The 25,947-nt window shown below is 38.1% G+C and overlaps 1 protein-coding gene and 1 long non-coding RNA gene across 7 annotated transcripts in view; one reads left to right on the top strand and one right to left on the bottom strand.

Annotated features, from left to right (window-relative positions):
* LOC135794864 (uncharacterized) overlaps positions 1–10,719 on the top strand; it is a 28,769-nt gene extending 18,050 nt beyond the window's left edge. Inside the window, exon 4 of the long non-coding RNA XR_010548971.1 lies at positions 10,100–10,719. This is a non-coding gene — a long non-coding RNA (uncharacterized lncRNA). The remainder of the gene's footprint in view (positions 1–10,099) is intronic.
* Positions 1–25,947, bottom strand: part of LOC135794859 (uncharacterized) — a 43,749-nt gene that overhangs the window by 2,357 nt on the left and 15,445 nt on the right. Inside the window, exons 2-16 of one of the 6 annotated variants that reach the window (XM_065306327.1) lie at positions 14,353–14,596; positions 12,878–12,954; positions 11,787–12,708; positions 9,955–10,055; positions 9,663–9,863; positions 9,324–9,522; positions 8,143–8,417; positions 7,775–7,798; positions 5,255–6,970; positions 4,776–5,195; positions 4,468–4,695; positions 3,416–3,838; positions 2,610–3,244; positions 1,199–2,548; positions 55–149 (exon numbers count right to left, since the gene is read on the bottom strand). In XM_065306327.1, coding sequence (XP_065162399.1) covers positions 55–149; positions 1,199–2,548; positions 2,610–3,244; positions 3,416–3,838; positions 4,468–4,695; positions 4,776–5,195; positions 5,255–6,970; positions 7,775–7,798; positions 8,143–8,417; positions 9,324–9,522; positions 9,663–9,863; positions 9,955–10,055; positions 11,787–12,708; positions 12,878–12,954; positions 14,353–14,596 — 6,910 coding nt within the window. Of the gene's footprint in view, positions 1–54; positions 150–1,198; positions 2,549–2,609; positions 3,839–4,467; positions 4,696–4,775; positions 5,196–5,254; positions 6,971–7,774; positions 7,799–8,142; positions 8,418–9,323; positions 9,523–9,662; positions 9,864–9,954; positions 10,056–11,786; positions 12,709–12,877; positions 12,955–14,352; positions 14,597–25,947 lie in introns of all 6 variants that reach the window. The other 5 variants (XM_065306323.1, XM_065306325.1, XM_065306326.1 and 2 more) reach the window with 5 other exon arrangements.

Here is a 25,947-nt window from a genome sequence, read left to right as displayed (position 1 = left end):
TAAATAATAATTTAGTTACACTTTGAAACGTTTTATTATTTGTGTTCATATCACCTAATTTGATGGCTGATCGCGCGCAGACGACTTATCTTGCTGGTTTTCTGTACCGCCGGTGCGTCGTGTTTGGACTGCATGCTGTTGTTTGTCTCCTAGAGAACAACCAGTTATATGATTAAAATCATCATGCAAGTTCTGGATGTATGCAGTCAGATATGTTAAAAGTTAGTCATTTGCACAAATTTGTAAAATGCGGATGCACAAATTGCGATTGATTGAGATTATGTTAATGGTTGGTTTGCACGAGTTTGAGTAATGCTTGGTTCATCTTTAACACTACAGAATTTAGCAATCTGCAAGGTACTTTTTATGAACATATAGGTAACATGGATACATGTACAACTATCTATAATGATAGCAGGCGACGATTACAATGTGTAATATGTGTGGGTGTAAAGTGTCAAGAAAAACTTGAAAGTCTCAAGTTTATTCAATCAATGTGACCCAGATTTTCCGATTTATGAAGTAGATGTATATTTGCATTAATAGCATAATTTCCTGCAGCTAGAAAAAGATTCGCAACCATTAATGCAATAAGCTATTTTAAACCACACGACCGGCATGCGTTTTATATAAATGCTAGCAAGAAAACTAACAATCTTAATAATTAATGCTAAGTACTACTGTTTACATTGCAGATTGATAAATTTAATTTGTTGACCAAATGTTTCACTAGAGTGAATTATTACGAATTTGTGTTGTTTACAATTCGATTGAGTTTGATTGACGATGAATTGTAGATGTGTTGGTCTGCCTAAAATAAGCGAATAGAGTTAAGGGAACAAACTTATGGAGTAAAAACATATAGAGAAGAAAAACAATCGCAATAAATGAAAATACTTGTTGTATCCACGCGGCCATCCGCCAAGCTCATCCGTAATTCCACGAAAATTTTTGTGTCATCAATTTTCCGTATACGAAATTTGCGTGCTTGCGTCAGTCGTATCACGCATCAACAGATTTACAACTTCGGGCTACAAAAAATACAGACATGCAAGGTTTTTCTCGACATGGTCCTAAGAGCCTTTAAGTTGTATTCGATTAATGCAAATCAACACACATCAACACAGATATTCATAATTCAAAAGTTGATTAAGGCCATATAAGACAGAGGCGGTTAAGAAGCAAATGCGATACGTACATCGGCGGTTTCTTCTGCCGAAGCCTCGGAGGCGCGGCGAATAGGATCTGGCCACTCTAGATTTGCAGCCCAGCAACGAATTGTGTCTGGGCTAGGACTTGACGATGATTTCGTGATGTCCCGCGTGGAGGCTACGCTGTCAGAACTGGAAGACGAGCTAACCACAGTGTTTCGACTCATACGGCGTTTCGGGCTCGGTTTTCGTGGAGTCTTAAAAGGCAACTCTAGATGATAGCAGGTTGGCGATTTGGTTGGACTTGGAGATTTTTGACGAATGAGCTTTTTGTCACGTTTTCTACCAGTTTTTCGATGTGATTGAATACCTGTTGTGTTGACTTTGTCCGAACTTGAAAAGTCATACAATCCGTCGGAATCAGTGAAAGGTAGAAATTCTTTATTTCTGCCGTAGAACTGTGAAGAAAAACGGCCAACTCCTGACCGATCGCTCAGAGGACTTTCACTACGACTACTAACTGGACTGAGAAGTTTATCCATGTTTGTTGCATCCGCATGCACCACTATTGATGGCGGTTGCAAAAAATTCATAGCTGGTTCTCCGGTTATAAACACTTCTAATTCTTTAGCACTTTTTAATTCACCGTCTTCAATTTTTTCATCAAGATGGTCTGTTCCAATACCTTCATCATTGCTTTCAACAAGTATATCGTCGGAGAGCGTCTCGGAATCGGAACGACCGCGTTGTTCAGGTTGGATATTGCTTGATTTTGAGATATTGGGCGTTCTTAAAAGCGGCGAATGACGGCGACCTAAGGGAGGATGTGAACCTGGCCCTAGTGGACCGGGGTCTTCCATTTCGGACGGGCAGAGCGGATTACTGGAACCGCATCGAGACGGACCAGGGCTGGCCATAGATGAGTATCCTGAAGAGCTTAAATTGGACTCTGAAGTAGTGTGCTCCCCCCTTGAAACCATGGAAAACGGACTTAAATAACTCATACCACTGGAAGACGCCGTGTTTTTCATATTCGGTGATATTGACTCGGCGTCTGACTCCGCTTCACTCATGTTGCAAGTTATAGTAATCATGGGAGGTACGAAAGGAAGATCTAGAGAAGTTGGTTTATCAAAGTCTTTTAACGTTTTACGCATTGTCGTTGTATTACTGGATTTTTCTAACGTGGGAAATTGAAAAGAATTTACCCCTAATCTAGGTGGAGGCGAACCGGGTAAAATAAACCTCGGTGCGTTGTGGAGAGTTGGTGAAGGCGTTTCGATGGTTAGCATTGGAATGATTAATGGTTTTGTAGGTGAGGTTTCTGGAGACGAGTTTGCTGTCACGTTGATGCTGGGTATTAGCAAGTGCGCTTGACCCAAAAGAGGTGGTCGATTCTGCAATAAGAAATAGTTTCATAATTAAATAACAAAGCAATATAATGATTCAAAAACGCACCTTCTGCTTTGGCCGATTGCCACAAGAAGCAGCATTTTGATGCATGACAGCTGCTTCCTCAAAAATCAGTCCGTCTTCGGCCTGTGGATCAATTGGAATTTCCGCAATTTCATTTTCTTCGTCGCTTAACGGATACTCCTCTTGGACGCGTATGCTCCGCCTCATCATAGGCGTAACTGCCGGGGACGGCATCGGTGACGGCAACGGTGTCGGTAACTCTCGAATTGGTGAAAGGCACTTATTGATTGTGCTTGGTAATTCTAGCAGAATGGTGGGCGGATGCAAAAAGTTGCTACCGCTTGTAGATGATTTATGCGCACTCATCGCGTCTATTACGCACAATTCAATAGTGGTCGGCGGCTGATGAACGGAGGCAGGACTGTCGGGTGTAGCTAAAGATATGCTCATAGGCGTGTACACAGATGAGGTGGATGAATCATCGTCACCGGCGACGTCATCCTGCGGGGAAGACGCCGTCGGTGTAGTGGATGGCGATACCATCAACGAGATTGGTAAATTGACGCCCGCGGAACTGGAAGAAAAGTTTCGGAACATCGCCAAAATCGAGTCGGCGCTGGATGGTTTTTGTCGCTGTTGAAGACGAGGCCTGTTTGCCTGACTGGACATGGCTAGATCTGAAATGCTACAACTTAGAGCGGACGGTAGTGCTAGGTCGCTACTTGTGAAGGAGTCGCTGCCTTGATTGCTTGACGTGCTGTTCGGTGAGCGCGTATATGCGCACGGCGACGGTGGCGTGCTGTTCGGCCGTGCAATCGCGCAACTTAATCTATTCGATTGTATAATACCTAGTTCTAAGTCCGAGCTGCCACCGCTGTTCATCTCTGCAGATACCTTGCTGAGCAGTCGGGCAAACGTTACTTTCTTTTCCAACTTTGGATCGGTTAGAGTCATTTGTGCTGTAGATGCGGGGTTAGAAGGGGAACCGAACTTAGTTTCTTTTGTAACAAACGTCTGTTGTTCGTCATCGCTGCTCACCGCAGCGTTTGGATGAAGGCGGTTGCGATTGGCACTTCGCCCACCATTTACTTCGCCTATTCCGCAGGAGCCACCACTGTGTTCCGTCATTTGCATCAATTCCCCAAGCGTCACCTTGCCTGCGTGCTGTTTTCCACCGGGCGATATTAATTGTTGGAGTATTTGCTTCTTCTCTGCAGCGTTTTTTTTGGTTGGAGTGGAATTGTTTCGCTTTTTCTTTGGCGAGGGTGTACCTGATCATAAAAAAGAGAGACAAAGTGTTAATTGGTACGTGTGTTGTAAAGTAGTTTGGAGAACTCGGAACCAAAGCTAGTTACATTTGCAGCGCATCGCATCGCGTTTCGGTTCACCGTTAAATACGCGTTAGAACTTATACAACACAACATCGACACGAACTTCAATCGGAGTACAGATAAACACAAAATTGTTAGTGTTCACATGTGTGTTTCGGTTGTTATGTGTTTGTTATTTTTACGTAAGTATAGTGCAAGTGATTGTTGGCATTTGCTAATATTACTTTGAATAGTGCAACCTACCAGCCACACGCTAACACTATGTGAAATTGGAAGGAAGATAAGCCAAAGGAACATCAATGATATTGACTAGAACTGTCTTGCCTTCATGAATGACTAGACAGTTATAATCAATATATCTACCTAATTCTACGAAGAATATTTGAAATTGAATGCCTGAGTACTTATGAAGAATTATTAAGTTGTAAATTGCTGAACTATAATTACAATTAGAAAATGTGCAAATAGCAGGATCCAGGAGTTACAGATAGAGAAATAAAAGACTCAGAGATAGAGAGAAGAGGCGTTCAGAGACATCACGAACAGACGAACGGCACAAACGGCCTTACGTCTAATAGGAGGTTTGAGCAAATCGTCCAAACTAAAGGTTCGGGCGGTGGCTGGCGAATAGCCGCTGGCATGTGGACTGGTCAGGCTTAGGATGGATGGCTTGCGGATACCCAGGCGGCCGAACAGCGAGCGGGGAGCTCCCGGACCTGGACTCGGCGTTACGGTAACCGCAGCGGCGCCAGAAGCAGCTAACTGCTCACGTACTGAAGCTGTGCGAAGACTCGAAACTGCAAAACAGCAAAAAAAGCGAGATGCAAAAATGATATTCGAATAGATTTTCTTACTATTGGCGAGCCCTAATAATTACCTCCTCCACGATTTCGATCTTCCTCCTCGGCGAGGAGTTTTTCGATCTTCTCTGGAAAGTGTCGTTTTGCGCACCACACCAAGCCGATGACTCCCATCACCACAAATACCGTCATGAGACCCAACCAGAAAGGTTCACGTAGCATTCGCTCACTTAGAGGTTTGTATGGAATGTGCAGCATTCGACGCTCGCATCGTGTGCCTTCCCACCAAGCATGACACCTGCATCGGAAGTTTTCGCCTTTCTCCAAGCATATACCGCGACCTTCGCAAGGATTACCTTCACATGGCTTCTTCTTTTGTTCACATGTTGGCCCCACGTAGCCATTTTTGCAATGACATTTGAAGCTCGTCTCGGTTAGTTCGCACTTACCGAAAACACATGGTTCCAGATCACAATGTGTTAACGCACAAAATATTCCTGTGGGCAAAAATTGCCAAATATTTAAAATTATCTTAAAGCATTTTAATAAACTATACCTGTAAAGTGTTTAAGGCACTGACAAATTTTTTGTGTTCCGTTGTGTACGCACTTTCCATCGTGCATACAGGGGTTTGGTCGGCAGCTTTCGACATACTCAGAATTGTGCTTTATGATTTTTTCCATGTGCGTTAAATCTGGATGAACACGTAGGGTTCCATTCAATGGAATTCCTAGCATGCCATGTTTTTGTCGTAAATGCAGAGTATTTAAGAAAGACGTCAATGCGATAGGCGCTTTTGGAATAATGGCATCTTCTTCATCATTTTGATCTTCATCATAACATAAGTACCATGATGTTCCGTTAACGTCAGCATAATTGTCATGCACTTCGATCATTCCACGATTATTGCAATTATTTTCACTCAGCTTCAAATGGAACAATTCTAAAGATATTTGGTATCCAAATGGTGCAATAAAGTGCTCCGTTACATCAGCATTATGTGGGGCGTTGTCAGGATAATTCAAGTTCAGCAGAATTCCAGCAGTAACATTGCTAAGTTGGATGACTTTCTCCACTTCAATGACAGTTAAAGTTTTGTATGTTGCACGAAAACCTTTGCCATTTGGGTGATTTTTGGTTACCAGGCGAATTTTAAGCGAATTGCCGTTTGATACAAAGCTACCGTCAGTGACAAGCTCGTCGGTTTGAAATGGTCTAAACGTTTGAACATGTTCGCCCAGATTTAAATACAATCGTGTTTCATCATCATAATCCGGCGAGTCTACATCGACGTCTTCAAAGTTGAGCCAAACTCGTCGACCCGGTGGCGCAGTAATAGTATACGTGCAATTCAAGCGGGCTAACAAAAAATTAGGATAGTTTGGTGACTCTACAACGCCCTCTTTAGCTGTCAAAGTGCGCACCGGGCAACTGGAAATATCCACTGAATGCCAACTAAGTGCAAAACCCCCATATGTGATCGAATAATCAGAGTGAAATCGTAGTTGGACTTCGTTTCCATCGGACACAAAAGTAAAGCGATTCATGTCAGTTTCGTGATTCCCACACCATTTAACCGCAGCTTCATTTTGGCCGGTTTGATGTTTGCCATTCCTGTTCAAACTTTTCAGTTCGACGTAATCGTAAAGACATTCAATTTGTGATTCCAGGTCCAATTTTTCGAAGTGTATCACAATCCTCGTTCGTTCTGGTCCAACAATTCGTACTGTAAAATCTAGGTTGTTGTGATAGTTACCAGGATAATTTGGGGTGACCAATTTGCCCTCGGAGCCATTAACTGTTTTGTTAAAATTGATGCCTTGGCCGGAAATCAGGGTAGCTCGCTTACAAACGTAGCCACCAACTTGGTCGCATTTCTGACCTTTCCAATATAAACCACTGGGCAGCATCGGGGTGGGCGAGAGTGTCCATTGCATACTTAAGCAGCGGGCGTCTGCTTCATGTCGATTTTCTCCGGGCAGCCAGCCCATGTAGTTCATGCGGCTGCCGTCACTCCAGCTGTAGGTGCCGTCGTTTTCGATAGCATTTGCACCCAGCCAGTACCGACCGCTTGTGCGATATTCTGACATCTTGCGAATATTGGTTGTAATGAAACGCTCTTCTTCCGGTGAGAGGACTGAGGCGAGTTGTGCGCGAATATTTTTTCCTCGACAAATCTGTTGTGCCGTGGGCCAGTTTACCTCCGGAAATGGCACGAATAAGTAGCACGAGTGATTGAAGACCTGCCAGCGATCATCAGAACATTGCAGCGCTAAATTAAATGAACAAAATGTCAATATTTAACTGGCATTCACAATAATCGGGTAAATCATGAGGTAATTTTAAAAATAACGATTTAAATTTGCCATTGTCGAATTATTAATAGAACAAGAAAAGAATCCTAACCTGATTTAAATTTAATATTGGAGCTATTCCCCCTCCCCAAATTTTTATAGTTGTATATTTTTTCTTTGCCTATAGAAAGTTATTATAAATTTGTTGTGTGATACCTCATACACGCAATTGCCCTTGAAAGACACCTTGCAATCTGCTAGCACAATATATAAAATATGCATAAGGAAAGCAAATCCATTAGAAATATTGCAAAAGGGCTTACGAGAATTGCTATATCTACATGTACGTCAAAATTTCAAGTCGCAAAGCTATCCAGATGTAACAATCGGTGTCATAAAACGGGAAGCGGATTTAAGACCATCATTCTCTATTAATAGCATGATGCAGGTGAAATTATTTGAAATAAAAATGTCATGAAGTATGCAATGTTTGTTGATTTGAGTTGTGTATCACAAAAAAAGCCATGCTATGTGTAATTTAGATAGATCTAATGGAAACTTGCAACATTAATGTTGATCAAGTTTGTTTGGTGCTTTGACAATAAAATATTAACAAAATATTTGTGAAATAGAAAAATCATAAATAAATATAAATAAAATGTAATTGAAATGAAGCTATATATTGCAACCAAAAAGGGGTAGGAATTTTATTTTCACTCCCAAGTAGAAGCGCATATCAGGAAGCACACACAGTCTAGCAAATGATATTGAACCATCCTTACCTGCACGTTGCGAGAGACGCATCGCTGCAGGAAAAATTGTGCGATTTCATAACATCATAACGTACACAAACGGTGAACGACGTAATTTTAGTTGTTTGCATTTCATTTGTGATCAGGACTTTAATGAGTATGTGCCGTGTGCTGATGCAAAGTGCAAAAATTGCAATGTGCAAATTAAATTGTTAACTAGCGATTACAAATTCCGCTTTCATTCAGAGAGAACAAAATGAGAATAGAACAGTTTTAGAAGATGCATATATGGGAAAGTGACATATAAATATAAGTAATATAGTTAAAGCGTAATGTGAAAATAAAGAAATTAGAGTCAGGTGCATTTATTTATTCGGCAATTAAGTTGTAGCTCTTACCGCTCTCCATTGAGACACGCGCTTTGAACCCACCATAATGATGAGAGTAATCCGAGCTGAATCTAAGCTTGAGGCGCGACCCACGACTCACGTGTCGCAACAACTTTAGCTTGGCGCTCCAGTCGCCGCAGAGGCGTCGGGACGACGTCTCGCCGACTTTATGATCACTTTCACCAACGGTGGCGATGGCAACCCCGACACTGTGGTTGCTACTGCCATTGCTATTTGCGTGATTTTGCATGATCTCCATTATTTCTAAATAGTCATAGCTGCAGCTGAAATACGCAAATATTATTAAATTATTATCAAAACACCAGAAAAACGCATTGAAAACAAAATCGTATAGTGAGCTCCGCTCTTTATTTTATTTGAAGAAATGGTAGTAGTATATTTGCAAGATCGTTTAGTGAAAGGCTGCCCAGCCACTATCTATTGACAATATTGACAATTTTTGCAAATATTTCTGATGTACAAAGTAAAAATATTTAATAAATGACGTTGTACCAACCAGTAGTTATAAATTAAACTAGTAATGGCTTTGAAAGGTTACATTGTAGCATTAAATATTGTATGAAAAGTTATAAGAACACGTAGTATAAAATCATAGGTCTCTACCCTGGGTTACAACCTCACGCTGCAATAACGTCCCAGACGTTGTATTTAATAACTCTAGAATTTACGAGACGCACCTACGCGCGTAACCTTCTTGTAACTTTTACAAACTTGCTCAGATTTCAGACTTTTATGCATCTTTTTATAGCACTGTGAAATATTAGCAAACTAAATGAGAAATTGAAAGACAAACTTGAAAACTTAACCGTTTTAATGCTAAAAAGTTAAATATGCGTTAAAACATTGTTATACAAATTTTTTTTTCCTCAATATACCACACCAACATAAAACAATAATAGCTATTGTGCTAGATTATGGACTGAAACATTAGTGCACCAAATTGCATAGTTTAGTTTTGCCTAAATCCTGAGAATGATACTTTTCAGTTTTAAAATTTAAAAATTTAAAATTCAAGGCGCTTTTTTTTACATAATTGTAAATGGCATGCTTATTAAGCAGAACTTTTGCATTTTGATAGATATTTGGTACACACGCAATACGAGGATTATACAAGTTTACTACAGTTCAGAATAATCTTACGCACTATTAATAAGCATACTCATACTTACGATGGTTCATTTTCGATAACAAGCTCCTCAAAATCCAGCACAAGTCGGTAGCCGGGCGGTGCGATAATCTCGGTGTCGCAGTCAGCGTTGTCTGGATATTGGCGGGGGAAACCCGGACTCGAGACGGCGGCCCGTGGTTGCTGCCTGGAGAGGACCACAGTGCGATTGCAATCCGGCGCCCAGATTTCCTCTAGCGGTTCTACAGCATTCGACCCCAGGGTGCCAGATTCGCACACCGTCACCGTGGAGCAGGCAAAAACCAAATGGAAAACGGCGATGGAAAGATAAATCATAGTGAATGCCACGGTACGTATTAGTTTTGTGCTGCTCGTAAATTACCGTCGTTCTGTAGGCGTTCGCATATAAAGTAATTTGGCGTGGAGCAATCGCGATCGTTCCACATGTAGCCAGCGGCAAGACTACCTGAAGACGATGGCAACGCATATACCCGCCGAACCTCTACGCAGTCCTGCTCGCTGAGACCATCATCGTTGGGCTGTCGATTGTAATCGGAATGTTCAGACCACCCGGGAAACCAATCTGTATCAGGCATTAGTAAAACATAAGGTTAAAGCATTGGTAAACTATTTGTTGTTAAATAGGAGCATCAATTAAGGCTTACTCCACCTACTTGTAAAAGAAAATGGTAATCCATCAGACCAATGAAAGTCTCCTTCATGGCTTCGGTCCGACGCACCTATCCAATATGCGTTATTTTCCTTGTAACCGGGACTATATAGACAAACAAAACATTAACACTTTTCTCCTTTTTTCAGGACCTGAAATAAATTCTGGAGTATTTTTACCCCCAAGACTGTATTAGTCAAATAAAGCAGATTGGATTCAATGGATACGGAAGTGGCCTGCGAGTGGTTTATTCACTGATTGCTTCGAGTGGAAAGTGCAAGTTATAAATATTCGAGTCGGTATCCCGAAATAAAAGTTTACTCTGCTTGTTAGGTCAATGCGTCTGTTGGTTAAGCAGGAGGGTGTTTTACCGACTATTTTTTTTAAAGACGCTTTTAGACGCTCGTATTTGCAGAGCTTACACAACACACAGAATACATTCAAATCCTTTAGCAAGAACGCAAGTGAAGTAAAAAAATGTTACCATTGACTGACACCTCCACCAAGTCCGTAAATCTTTACACGAAACACGTAAAGTACAACTAAAGAGAGAATATGGTGAATGGGTGTTCTTGGTGAAGAACGTAAATAGATGAAAGAAACTAATGCAATGCTTTCCACAAAACTTTTTAATAAAACCAAATTCAGTTTTTCATTCTGCTAATTGCTATGTGGGCAATTTATATGCTAATCGGTTTTGTTTTCCTAATCAATCATAGCTTGTACTAGTTCATTTAAATTTAACTGATGTTAAACAATCCTACGTAAATAAGGAAATAATGGGATACTCCTTAAAATCCCTGTGGAATATTGGTACGAAAGAGATCTTTAATCTATGCCGAATTGAAAGTTTTGCATAAAATAATAGTTGTGATTAGACATTTAAGTTGCCCTATGCATATCATTAGCATTAATTGCATAAATTTGTTTATTTTCAGTTAATAGTTTTCAATCACTTTCTATAAATGGTTCAAGAATAAAATGGTTTCTTTCCATAGCGCAATACAGGTCACAATAGTATAATAGATGTTGAAAGTTTGTAAAAAAAAAGTAACTTTCCGTTGTAGATAGACTGCAGGATTTAGATGAAAACTGAGAGAAATTGCAATTTGGAGTAATAACCACCAGGCACGCCATTCGGCACTTGGCACTGACTACGCAGACGGACATTGGGATAGAGGGCCATTAGTGCGGCGGTTATTACGACTACCAAATGCCCAAGAGAGATTTTTCACACGTCCCGTCGCAAGTTTTGCTTATTTTTAGTATAAATAAGGTTTTGACCATAATTTGGTAAGCCTGGTGAAGCAAATGACTGGAAGAACTATTATAATGAAGATGTATTCTACTAAAAAATATGTTTATAATAGCAAGTAATCAAAATCAAAAAATGCATTATAATGATGATTACTGCAATGCAAAGCATTAGAACCTTTTCAAATTGTAACCTAGATGGTGCAACGTACAGAAAGGACAAATAGCAATAAAGGGAAAAAGTATAGGTATGAGTCAAACCCTGCACGAGGGACTCCCAAATTTGCATAATCGCGTTGATAAATTACTAGGGTGAGTGAGGTATTCAGTATACACTGTTGTTTTTCAGGCCGTGGGTGTCATGCCGTAGGTTTTTCTTTTTTCTTTTATGCCGGCATTCTTTATTATGGAAAATAAAAAGGATAAAGAGATTGAATGTAAAATGTATCTTGTTTGTTAAAAATGAAATTTGATCATTTAACGTAAATAAAGTACGTTTTACTAAAATATCATGATACATGTTGAAAGGTAGTTGGGACAGGCGGTCGAGAATGTTTGGAATTTGCTACTGAAGTATTGTACCTGTTTAACAACAAATTGTCGATTAGTGCTTGTGCGTGCTCGTTGCGTATGCTGACTAAATGGCCCCCTTTGCGGGCACATTCCATTTCGGCCTGCGCCCATGGCAATCGTGCGCCCTCCATAGCAGACACGCAAAATTGCCGTAGCGCAACCCAGCCAAACCCACATGCCCCAACCATTTCCTCGATCGGTTGGGCGCGATACCCTAAACTCATTCCGAGCGATTGACTGCCAGCACCCTTGTGAACTGTCACCTTGAGCGTAACCTTATTGGCCCTGGATACCACCTCCACAGTTTTCTGAGCGTCGCCAGGACGATTACAATGTGACCATAACGATGGACCATCTTGTAAACGCACCAATAATCCTGTACATCCACTCGAATTATTTTTCCATAATGGACGATCTGTGGTCACAGTCGTCACATCCCCACCAAATTGAAGCGTTAAGGCTACTCGATTGCCGTATGGTAAGTTGATCTTAAAGGTACACTCAAGTTCACCACTCGCAGTGGGACGCAACTCAAATGTACCATTGCGCGTTGTAAATGTCACATTGTAACAATAATCGACGAGATGATATGAGAGAACGAATATGGGTGATCCGTGAATATACATTAGAGGTGAGCTGTGTGCCGATGGAAAGTAGATGTGTCGATCTGCTTCGGGGAGCTCTTCCAGTTTACCGCACAAACGCGCCTGACGATGACTGCGGTAACTGGGTGAGGACAATTTCTGTGTGTTGTTCGTGCCAGCAAAGTGGAGATACCCCTTAGCACACGGAGTATTCAATTTGATCATCTCGATGACGATGCCATGGCCTGTAGAGTGACCGCCCGGGAAGACCACTTCACAATCGTTGCCTGCTGGTACGTCGCGCCACGCCACCGTACGCTCCGTTGCTTTTAACCACAATTGACATGCTGCAAGCACACATTCCAAAAATATGCAAAACAAACACTCACACAGCAATTTTTTTCACATTCAGTTCATGAATATTTAAAATTTCATAAAAAATATCATTTGAAACCTGTTATTAAATTTTCATCAGCGTTCACTCACACTGTGGAAAATAATTCAATTTTACTCTACCTTGTATGACCGCCACGTGTAGCGTAACAACTCGAACATTGGAATCACTTGCAGCATTCGAATCTCTGTATTTCAGCCTGGAAAAGATGCAGAAATTAATTAATAAACATTAGACGTATAGAGGCGCGTTCGTGCAAATTATGCTTGGAACAAACTTTAACGCATTTAATGTTTACCATAGAAGGAAAATAATGCAGAATAAACAGCGTTCGTAATTAATTTTAATTACAAAGCAACCGAGCCTATTATAAACAATTATGTGGAGTGAAAATGTGAGAGGGTAAGGTTCACGAGTATGGCTTTCTAATGCAGATCGGCGTCTGTGGTTCGCTTTTGTAATCTATTTGTGTTTGCAACTACGCTTCGGGCTTTACAAGCCGACAAGGAGACATGGAATCAGCAACGACTCGAATTAGCTTACGCTCAGCATGCACATCGCCACGCGAGCCTGCCAATAGTCTACATTAATTTAGAAAATGGTTAAAATTAATTTTAACAATTTTGGTTTAAATACGCTGTTGTTAACTGTATTTTTACTCTGAGGGTAGAAAAACATTCAGTAGCAGATTATTCATTATTCTGGACAGAGCTTCCTGGCAGATTGAATAGAATCAATCAATCATCCAATCAAACGTGCGGTGGCGTTTGCCCATTTCACCCAATTTATTCATTACCACGGGTGTGCAAAGCCACCAAAGCCGGAAAATGCGTCAGAAAATGCCAAATCTTATAACGCAAATTGAATCTAAATTGTCGAAAAGAAGAATTCAAGTGATGTAAGTTAACATCAACAATGTGGTGCATTCAACACGACTACTCATAGATTAAAATGGAATAAAATCTGTAAAATAATTAAAAATTTTAAACAGTCAATGTTATTTTAAAAAATTACTAACATTATAAAAATAAGAAGCGCAAATGTGACTCTAATAGTCACATGCAAGTTTCTGCTTCTGTTGATTGTTTTTTTTTTCTTCTTCTTCTAAACTTGTTGAATCCTGTAGTACGCTTGAACTTATAACTTCAAAATCATTTATCTCTTCGGTTTGCACTCGGTTGGTGGCGAGCACCGCCACCGTTTATTCGTGTAGTACTCTCAACTGACGCGACGCGCACTTGTTCAACTGGTATAAGAGACACGTGTTGCACGTGTCGCAACTACGGCCGCGGCAACGCAGTATGAATATGCAAAGCACCGAGGGTTTGCGGCTCTCTGACGACCCAACGGACACCGCATTAAGCGTAAAAGCCAAAATTCAATACAATCATTCCAGTAGCACACTAACACGGTTCTAAAATGTAGTCGACCACTGAAGAAACAATGTAAAACAGACATTGCACGAATGCTAATTAAGTTCAAAGTTCTCCTTTTTTAACAAATTTAAATTACAAAGTTAACGATACAAACAGAATTAAAATAAATTTGGGTTTGTGAAAAATACAAAAACAGCTAGAATATACAAAAGTATACTTACACAAAACTAATATTTGTTTGCGGATTATGTATGTGTATAGGCTTTGGAATCGTCCAGTTAACCACGATTTCTTCATCGCCAACTCTAAATTGGCTTTTGTATTGATGCGATGCACATTTACTCGATGATTCTTCGCTACCATCGGTGGTATAAAATGAGCCAATAGGTTCTCCACTTTGCGTTATCGACGTTACCATAACATCGCTTATCGCTTGAGAAGTAAGTGTTGATCGTGTAATAACGACTGAAACAGAACAAACAAATATGATTTTATTATTATGTTCTACAATTAAGGAAGCAAGTGCAAAAATTATTGTGTTTCAATTTAAATGTTACTATTGGAAAAATTATATTAAATATTCAGCCATAACAAAAATATAATTTTCTAAATTTCGCATACTTTGAAAGCTTAGAAAATATCTTGTGAGGATTCATATTTGGGAATACTTTTTTCAACAATAGAAGTTCTACTACTTTTAAAATTTAACTATAGGAAGTTATCTACATAATTTTTATTTTCAAGAAGACATCCTTTGAATAATTTATGCTCATTTTAATATAATATTTTAAAATTTCATTGTTTTGATATTCTTTTGGTGCTGATGGAATGGGATTTTCTAAAATACGATTTGTAACAAGATGGAAAATACACGTTTATATCCCACGTCTTTGCATTGCAATAAAAAAACGCTCAGATCGCAAGGGAAATTGTAAATACAAATGTCAGACAGTATTTTCTGTGACTTTCATTCATTTTTCAAAATCATATTTGCATTTATAAATTATTCAACTGGAAAATATTGATTTTCTTTTGTTTTTGTTCATGACATAACAGTATATGTTAAAACGAATAAATTCATATGACGAAAAGCAATATACATTTGGGCGTACTTGTATTTCCGCCTTCGCTGGTTTTTAAAGGTCATCAGTATACCTATGCTCGAATCGGCAATACAAATCCACATAAAAATTTGTGCCACACTTTTTACCGCCGCTAGGTGATGTGCCGCTGAAAGCAGCCCTCAGCGCCGTATTTGTCACCGCAGGCGTCTGAGAAGTGATATGAAACTTTTTGTTGCGCCGTTCGGCTTTCGATGAAATCCATTTGGATTTGTTCACACGACTTACGTATCTTTGTTATTTACCGTTACTAGTCCCCAAGTAAGTTTGCATAAAAAAACTACGAACGTACAAGAATACAATGAATGAAGTCTGGTAGATTTGTCAGCGCATTAGTCTTCTTAGACTGACTCCGATTTCAACTCTGAACAACCGAGGAAAATAAAGCGGGCAGCATTTGTAAATGTAATTTATTACGGCCAGGATAATATTCCACCAACAGCATGAAAGTGAGTGATGAAAAAATGGAAGAGAGATAGGTGTAGGTACAGTAACTTTCAAGAAGAAGAATAAACATTATATATACAAATAAACCAAATAAAATAAAGATCATATTTTAAAAGTTTCCTCTTATGTCGAAGAGCATGGAAAGCGTAAACTTCTTCTAATTTATTTTATTAATGTTTTGTGTAAGACGTTGAACAAAACTCAAGATGAAAAAAACAACAACAGTGTTTACACATTTTTTTACTTCAAAATTGCAGAACAATGCAAAACCCGCTCGTAAAATGCGACAAAATGATCTAGTAGTTTATTACCGATGACATGACATTTATTGAACGTTGAGATACGAGCTACGCCTTATAAATGCATCCGTTGACCGTTTTTTTCATTGTCTTTCTTTAATGTTATTGTCTTAAATCTTCCACTCCGCGCCAGGCAACCAGCTAAGTGGACACAAATTTACGAGAGCACATTTCCGTTTGCTATATTCATCGGCAAAACCACAAGAAAAGCGAGCAAACCAAATGACAGTCGCCTAATCGTAAACCTCAGCAAGTTATTTATAAGAATCGCGAACATAAAATAAAAATATGCGGACACAAAAGAAAGAAAATATTATGGCATTAAAGTAGAGACTCCAAGATGGCCGCATACATATTATAGGATATCCTTCCTATATCGGAAGATTGAGCATGTGCCATTTGAAACATCGGAGATGAGGAAGTGCTATTAATTAGAAATTTAATAACATGACAATTGATTTAATAATTCATGGTATTTACGACAAGCAAAATGACAAGAATTACAGTAAAAAATCCAAATGTGTTTAACTATTTTTAAAGCCATTTTGATTTTAATTTTTAAAAACTGGATAATAAATGTTTGCGCTTTGAATTTTACAGTTTTTACTTTGTATTTTGTCTCAGATTTTACGGTACTAGTTTCCAATAAAGAATTTTTTAGTGAACGAACATTATAAAAGTGCAAAAATGAATTTTTCATAAGTCGCAACGCGCATTTCCACCAGCTCACAATTTAAAAAATAAAAGTAAAATATGATTGCACGCCTTGCTCGGTTGCCAATTCCCTGAATAATCGATGAGGCAATCGGTATTAAGTATGATTTAAGCTATTTTGCTTTTCCAATATGATAATCATAAATCGTAACTATTTATTTGTAACCAATATAATTATAGTCAAATTATTTTGCGCTATTGCAAAAGTAATATTTAAAAAGAAAGGCAACAAAGTTCATCAACAAATACACATGAGCATGATTAAAAACGAAGTTAGCTAAATTCTTGAAAATGTAAGATAATATCCGTTTGAAAAAGTTAGATTGATTACAATACAACTAATTTTTCATTGTTACAATGCTCCCGAGACGACGTTAATGATGTGAAACGTCCGGAGTTATCTTTTGTTCACTATGCTCATTTTTTGTTGTTTCCTTGTTGCCTTGTGCTTGCCTTCTCAATGCAATAACTTGCATCACACCAGAGACTCGTTAAGTTAGACGAACCGCTTTTAATTTCGTACGTAAACTCGAATCGAAGCTGGGACGCGATTAATGGGTACAACGCCTTTGCGGGCTAATGATGATGAACTTGACGAGGCAATCGGTAATCAATTAACTCCCTTTGTTTCATGGGCTTTTTGAGAAATGCCGTAGAGAATGCCATTACTCAATTAAAGCACAAAACAATGCAAAGTAAATTTCGAACTAAAGAAATGAGAATCTTTTGGATGTTTTCGAGTTTAATAATTGAAAATTTAAAATATTGAATTACAAATGAATATTTGTAGGTGAAACGTATATTTGTACAAATTTCAAGAGGAGATAAAATGGATTTTCTGATATTCCAGGAAATTTGAGGTTGAGCAACACGTAATTCACTTGTGATTCAATGAAAAGCGCAGTGCCCAATTAATTTGAAATGCGTAAAAGTGTGGAAGCGGACCGAACTCGAGTAATGATCCGCATTACCGGGACGACGAATATACGAATAATGTTTTGTTCGACGTCGAGCAAATAATTTCTCTCTCATGTCCAAATTTAACTGAATATGAAATTATCTTATGGTTTAATATTATTATATAATTACTTTTTATTTGAATTGTGCACAAAGCGTCGCTATATTTTAAAACAATAACCAATTAAAATTATTTGATTTTCAATTCACAGGGTTTATAACTTACACCGTTCAATTAATATCAACTTCAAATAGAGTTACAATCAAATTTGCATTCCTAAATTGAGTTTTGTCATTTTTATCATACTTGTACTGCCTTTGTTTTAAGGTGAGTGTTGCTGAAGAATATAAGGTATTTCAAGCGCAATGCGCAATTTCTATTGTTTGAATATAAGAAAACCTCGTGCCTTGCACACCTTCATTTGAATTCATCCAAATTTTATCTTGCCCACCAAACATAAAATTGTAATCGAACACTTTGTTAAAAATTAAAATATCCAATTACATTTACACATAAAATAAATAATAATTTACATTCTACAGTTTTATCCGTACCTAGATACAAGTAAGTGTCTACAATGAAACACCGTCAAGTATACTCACAATAAATGTTGTTCGTGATGCGCATTCCAAATTGAAACACACGAAAGGCGATAGAATTGAGCTGATAATTTAGTTATGCAATTAAACTTTTACAATGTTCGGCTCTATTGCATCACAAAAAACACACACATTAGAGAAGATAATTTTAACCTACGTTCAATTATGCAGTCATGCAATATACAAAGGTGTTAATTAAACCTACACGCTAGAGCAAATGCATTTATATTTTTTTTATTTCATTTAAATTTATTACTGCGGACATATTGCGTTTATACAGTGCAAAACGCATTGAGCTAAAGTAAGTTTTAAATTTGCATTTCTTCCGACTGTTAATTAGCTCTTTGTTTGCACCATTCTTATTACTTGTACATGGTATAACGCCTATGAAGTTACTGAATGTTGTTGTTCTTTACGGAATTGTTGTTAGCAAACTTTTTGGACTTAGAGTTGGTGTGATCTGTTTTCTTCAGGCGATTTTCAAACGAAATAAAACTTTTTCAGTGATATACGCGTAAAAGTATTAATATGTATTATATCGAATGTTTTTGAAACATACAAGCAAAAAACTTTAAGCAGCAAACACTGGGGAATATTAGGAAATGGACATTTCTAGCTGTAAGTTGGAAGTAGAGCCGGCGGAAGTCCGGAAAGCCCGAGAACTTTCATCACATATAAAGTTCCTCAAAAACATGTACAACTTTTAAAATGCTACAATCTTTCTTAAATTCTATGTTATAACAATATTAATGGATATTAATAATATGACGCTTTTAATTTATTTTCCTAATTTTAATTCTAAGAAGCGGTTGTAATAAGTAGTTATAGCAAATAAATGCAATTTTATTACCTGACAAGGGGAATTACAGTGTGCGCATTCGTTTACTATTTTGCAAAGTTTGTGATTGTGCAAGTGTGGTGACTGTTTAAAAGTGTTGAATGTGTGCGTTAGAGCGATGGCGTGTTTTAAGTGCCGATAACGAAAAATCGATGTCACGCGTGCGAGTCGCGTTGTGAACTTTATGCAGCCAAGCTAAAAGCCACACAACAGACCCGTGAAATATAATATAACAACAGGGTTGTCGTTATAGTATCAACAACTAATTTTTAGTAAAAATTTAATTAATAGTCTTTGTATGCACTTTAGCAATCACAATCTATCACAGATTGAATTATTTAAATATTAAATATGCGTGTTTCATTACACCAATCTTCATTCCTTGCTTAATTTACTTTAAATTATAATTTTCTACCAAAACCGGTGTTCTTTGCAAAACTCTTGAAAATGTGTATTCGAAATTTCAAAAATTCACTTTGGGATTTATAACATTAATAAGGTTTAATACTAATATTATTTCATATAGAGTCATTACTATATTATTTCAAATTAATCGGTAGTGTTTGTTGTGGTTTGAATTTCACACTCTTTATAGCGGTTCGCAGCTTGTTCATCGCTATACTTTTTATGATCCTATACAGTTACAGCTTCATGCTGGTTTGCGTTATATAGGCATTTGAGGCGCAAAGCTGGCAATTGGCGGCTGCGGCGCCAGAATGTCTCGTTCTTCATCCTTCAACAGATATCGGCGGCTGTCGACACATCGCCTCACACACGCTGCGCGCGTAACTTAACTCGCTGTATCCTTAAAGAAGATTCAGCGAAACTATCGAATAAATAAATAACACTTTTCTTTTTCCCTCTTTGCAGCAAGCCAAAGTTGCAAAAAGTTGCGATGCGAATGCGCCAAGGACTCTCTCATGCCGCCTCCACAAACTGGCGGACTTCAAGGTCATTCAAAGGACTGCCTTTTACAACAGCATGGACTCCAGGGTCAGTCGTAAAAAGCACTCCGAAGAATCCCTCAAAAGCAGTAGGGATATAATGTAAGGGTATGCAAAACGCTGTCATGGAAAATTTCAAAAAAAATAGCTGCATTTTATTCTTACCGTCCAAAAATCCTACACATATAAAATTTATCCAAAACCCAATTTTCTTTTATAATTTTATTGCTACATTCTTTTTTCGTTAGTTCGTTATTTATACGCCCGCGAATGTTTTTTATCTGTATTTTTGGCTGGCCTGGGCCAGTCGGCGAGATTAACTTATGAATAGTAAATCATTTGTTTTACAGTTCAGCGTCGGGAGTCGAGGGGTGCTTTCATTCGGAGTCGTGGATGAAGCAACTTCTCTCCGCGGCCTGAATAAAGCCAAACATAACTTGAGATAACTGACGATGTTCAAGTACGAATACCATGAAGAAAGAATACTAAATCGTTGCCTGGAGTGCGTTAAACATATTAAATTGAACTGTTTTATTTATTGATTTAACATACATCGCACACATTGTCGGTTGGGAGAAGGAAAACTGAGGCGTCAATATCTGTTGGATGTAAAGGTCAGAAGTTGAACAGTGAATAATGCCCAAAGGAAATTAGTACACCCACATGAATTATGCTATCAATCAACTCAATACAACATAACCATGGTAATTCAATATTAAACGTCAACAGTATTCGATGGCTTCCTGATCACGTTTGAAGATATTTGAACAAGGTAATATTTTGCCAAAACAATTGAACAGAATCGTTAATATTTTTACATCGTAATAAATAATAATTAAAATCAAATTGCATTTGGACGTGTTCAAGAGTGCTTTGAATATGGAGACATTGGCCAGGGACTTGCTAGCACTTTATGCCTCTCGACGAGCGAATTGCAAGAGAACGGAAATGTATAAGGGAGAATATGATAGCAACTTCATTGCGAAGGTCAAAGGTGCCGCGTTGGAAAACGCGTGGCATTGTGGTTTCTCTGTTGCGTGGAGCGGGCCGTTGTTTCGTCACAAACTCATAAAATGACGTCTTCTCAAGCAGTTATAGTATGTTATGGTTACTCGAAGCAAACGGCCGCCTGCTGCCGTCGTCTGCTCGACGTTGCGGGATATATTGTTCTCTCGTCTTGACGAGTCTGCTATTACTACTATATTTTACACGAGCTGCTCCTTCAGCTTGGTTTCTATACGGAGAGAACTTCAGCGTGCGCTCATTGCTTATTTCTCACTTTCTTCTGGTTGCTGTGGTAGCACGAGGGTATTTGGTTGGGTCGCACATCGATCATTTATTATTTAGCCATTGTTTCAATGAATGATATCCTTGGCAAGCAAATCGCATGACTAGACAAGAATGTTACACTTTTACAATATGCGCTTCAACATAAAATTGTAGTTTAGCTGTAATACTAATAACTATTCACGTTTATCTAAATAATTTAAACCACTGAGATTTACAGTAAATCAATAATCTTAGCGACATTAGCGACATCTGGTGCATATTAGGTATTAATTGTTTTATAGTTCATATTTGCTAAATTATTGATTTGACAAGATAGGAAGCGTGAATAACAGTGATGCCGATGACGCCGTCTTTCACTGGCATCAGTCTGAAAGTCGTAACATTTTTATGATATGGACTAGCACGGAAAGGCCATAAGAAGGACCTAGATAGTTGCTGCTGCGTAAGTAATGCAGCGACATCATTATTAAGTCATTTTCTTCGCTCTCGGTGAAAATTTTGGTGCACGCATATGACATGATCATTGGTGCTAGGCATGTATGGTGGTGGTGGTGGCAAAGTTAAAGCCACTGTTCAATTTTCACATTAAATTACGTAATTTTCCATGTGACCGCCTCGACACTTCTGGAACGAACACAATGCGAATGAAGTTGTCGCATTTCCTGAGCACGTCCATGAGCACTGAACGGGTTGCTCTGCTGCTTATCAAAATATTTGCCTAAAATAAATATTTGCGTCACATTAACGTTTTCTAACATAATTTTATTATTATTATTATTTATTACAATGGTAATAAATTTCCCAGTAGTGTGCGAGCGAATTTCGAAGATTTAAAATATTAAAGTTCAAGTTCAAACGTGGAAATAAAGTAGAAGTAGAAAAAAAGTAGTAGAAAAAATAATCTATTTCCATCCAAATGAACTATCGCATATTTGTGCGAATGCTTACAAAATTCACTTTTAATTTCGTAAATAACGTTTCTAAAATAAAATTTATGACGCAACAGTCAGACTTTTTGTTGTTTTTCGTACTCTCCACAATATCTCTCAATTCGCCTCATCGCCCATCTAACGCGTCATAACCACAGTTTGTATTCCAAGTTCGCCATCTTCTTGAAATAATATTTGTCAAGCAAATTTCCCCTCTTTGCGCTTACAAAACTTTCTGATGAGAACGCGCTACTTTGCCTGCACAGACAACGCTGAATGCGAACTGTGGGCACACAAGGACCAGATGATCGGAAAAATCAATATCTTTAGGTGTGTGAGTAGCACGATCGTGAGGTAGAAAGTGTGCCGTAATGCAACCGAAAAATTCACCGGGTTTGCCCAGGTTGGCATTTCTATCAACAGCTGCAGCCACAAATACGAAACGGCAAAAATAAAAGGTGAATCCCTGGTGGTTTCAAATATGGAGTTCTTTGTTGTTGCCTTTTGTTTCTGGTTTCATTTGAAATCGAAGATACGTCACTGTTTCCGAATGAAATACAAGTAGCATTACAATGATAAAAGAAAGGTTCCCCAAAAATTAAGCCAGAGCAATCTTTTTTCTACGCTGTAGGCAGAATACTTGAAGCACTTCGAGACTAAACAAACAAAATAGTGCATTTCTGCAACATTTGTGTTCAGTTAATTTAAAATATCTATACAAACACACATTGGGATCATCATTTTGTTTAAGGTTAATATATATCCGACTTAGCCTGCCGTCTATTTTTTACATTCGCAGAGAACAACAAAAGTGAATATGAACTTGAAGCTTCCTTTCACATTCAGAGCACATCTGATTCGCAAACCGTTTAGTTCACGTGCAGGCAGGTGAACTGAGGATTTAAAACACCCCAAGCTAGCTGTAAGATCCCTGGAAAATCTTTTTATCCAAACAAAACATAAAATATAAAACAGGATACAAGATCGATGTTACATTTGATTCGAAGAAGCAACGAAATTTGCTCTTTATTTCATCTGCAATTTAAAATTTGCAGGTAATGAAATATAGCGCAAGTATTTATAATTTGTAATATCGATATGTTTTTATTTGATTAAACTCAGAAATTGCTTTTGTGGATTTATTCATTTGCAAATCCGATTCAAACGCACAACGCTAATAAAAAGGCAAATGGTGTTTGCCCCGGTTCGCATATTGATTATTGTCACTGAATTTAAAATGTTTGGCAAATGTGGCGTGTAAAAAAGCAAAACCTGCATTTTGGTTGTTCTTTTTCATTCTACCAGATACACATACAAAGCCAGGACCACACTTTTGTCAAGATGATGGTTGGGTAATTTATCACATTATGAAAAATTTGGGCTGCAATATAAATACAGTGTGTAAAAGGAAGAGCGCACGCAATCTCTTTGTTTGCTGTCAACTTCCCGGTATTGTTTGCAAATTAATTTTGCACGTGACCTATTTTTGCTGTTCGTGTCTGTCTTATCTAAACGTTGAATTTTAAATTGGCGTCTGTGGCGCCATTGTGTGCTGGGATTTTTTATATTTAGGTATTTTACATCTTCACAATGAATATTCATGCTGGATATTCTGTTAGCAGTGTATATATTTTACGCAATTCCGAATGAAAATCGTTTGGGGGCGTTTAGAGCTATTGTTAAATTCTACACCACTAGTCTACGACCGCTTATGTACTTTAAAACTTCAGAATGCTTGGTTGTTAACAGCAGCCAGTTGCAGAAAATATGCGCCGTTCACTAATTTTGGAACATAAATTTCTGCGATCTCGTTTTTGCACGCGTCTGCAGTTCGGAACGCTTTACAAACTCAAGGATATGGTCTTTTTACGTTCGGTTCATAAGTCGTAGTGATTGAATGCTATTTGCAACATTTGCGCATTCCCGTGCCGTTTTCCTGCGTTTTCCAATACCAGGTGATAAAATCTGCGTAGGTAAGAACCTTAGGTAGCGTAGGTATTTATATATAGGTCAAGCATGACTCGTGCAAATGCATCACTTGAAAGAGCGCGCCGATGTGGGACATTTTCTAATAGCACCGATTCATTCACACAAAACACAAGAACCTCCGAGTTGACTTATACAAATGAAGAGCTTCCTATCTTGCACTGAAAATTATTCAAACCTATGCAAAAACCATTCGCTTGTATGCAATAACATGCGTAAATAAAATTTAAGTAGGTACCTTTTTGCCACATCGTATTTATATATGCATGCACGTATAAAATTTATTTGAATGTACCTATGTGGAATTATTAATTTTGTAAGCTATTCGTAGGTTGGTGGTGTGCTCATTTATTTTTAACCAATCAACAAAAACATGTCCACGAACTCTGGATGTCCAGCTATGTGGGCTATTCCTAAAAGTATCAAATATTTAACGCAACTGAAATATTCATTTGCTTACCGTACACTAGCGTGAAACGTGCAAGAATCTAGATATGTTCCAGTCATGAATAACACAGGCTATATATAAATATTTCTTTCTGGCACCCAAATTATGACGTAGTAATTTATATGTTTTGGTCGTTTTATTTCGTAAATTTGCAGCGAAAACCTGGTATAGTATGATAAAACTTGAGGCCGGTAAGCATAAGTAGAATAGAGACAGGAACCTTTTTTGGTTTGCAAATGCAGATTTGCAACTTGGTTGCTTTGAGAACGTGTGTGTAAAATTCTTGTAAATTCAGTAAAATCGGTTTAATCGAAGCAATAAAGTTAGTGTAAAATGACCGCGTAACAAAGTTATACCCTTGCGATGTGCATGTGATAGTTTCAGGTGGTGGCGATCGATCTTCGTGATGCCATGACGTCAATGTGTGTACTCGTATACTCCACTTTCACAGCCCGTCTTGCCACAGTCGTATAATATACATATATGAGCTCACCCCACCTGACAACACTGGAATTTAGTTCAACGACCTACCGGACTCTTTCCGTTCCATTTATTCGGCCCGGGGTTTTCAGGACAGAAAGTTGACGTGTGCGACAATCCTCAATCGGTGAGTATCGTTTAGGATAATTGGGTCGATTTAACGAACGGTTGAGTCGAACGATACAACAAACGAAAAGAGCGGAATGGCGGGATTCATGGATGGCTGATAAGCTAGCGAGCCGTGAAGTTGAAATTCGATTTGTTTGCAAACAATGAAACAAATCACTTAAAATATTTATTTATTTTTGTTTATTAACGAGGCCCTCGACTTACATTTAATAATATATTAAGTATTAAGTGGATAGGCGGTTTTTTTGGCTACTCCTATTCTATTTCCACGTTTAGGTTTTTGTATTTGAACTTTTGTATTTCGAAATCTTCGAAATTCGCTCGAACACTACTTGGAAATATAATATTATATTATCAATACAATAAATATAAATATTAAAAATTATGTCGCCTTCACATGACGAAAAACATCGCTAATATATATTTTCTTTAAAAGAAGCAAACTTGATCTCTATAGATTTGCTTTTTGGCTTGATAAAGAACATTCTAAATGTAAATTTAATGTTGGTTCATATATCAGCTCGCCATCCCAAATTGGTAACATGAGTATTGATATTGGTAACGCGTTCTTAGTGCACCACTTAAAATTGTTAAATTGAATTTGTTTTGCGAAGTTGAGCAAAGTTCTTTGTAA

This window comes from Atheta coriaria, unplaced genomic scaffold (assembly GCF_025399875.1).
Source record: "Atheta coriaria isolate IRGN ID8LTWV9N9 unplaced genomic scaffold, Caltech_Dcor_3.1 hic_scaffold_6_pilon, whole genome shotgun sequence".
NCBI classification, from domain to species: domain Eukaryota; kingdom Metazoa; phylum Arthropoda; class Insecta; order Coleoptera; family Staphylinidae; genus Dalotia; species Dalotia coriaria.
Note: the sequence above shows the minus strand (reverse complement) of the source record. Positions and strands in the feature narration are given on the sequence as shown.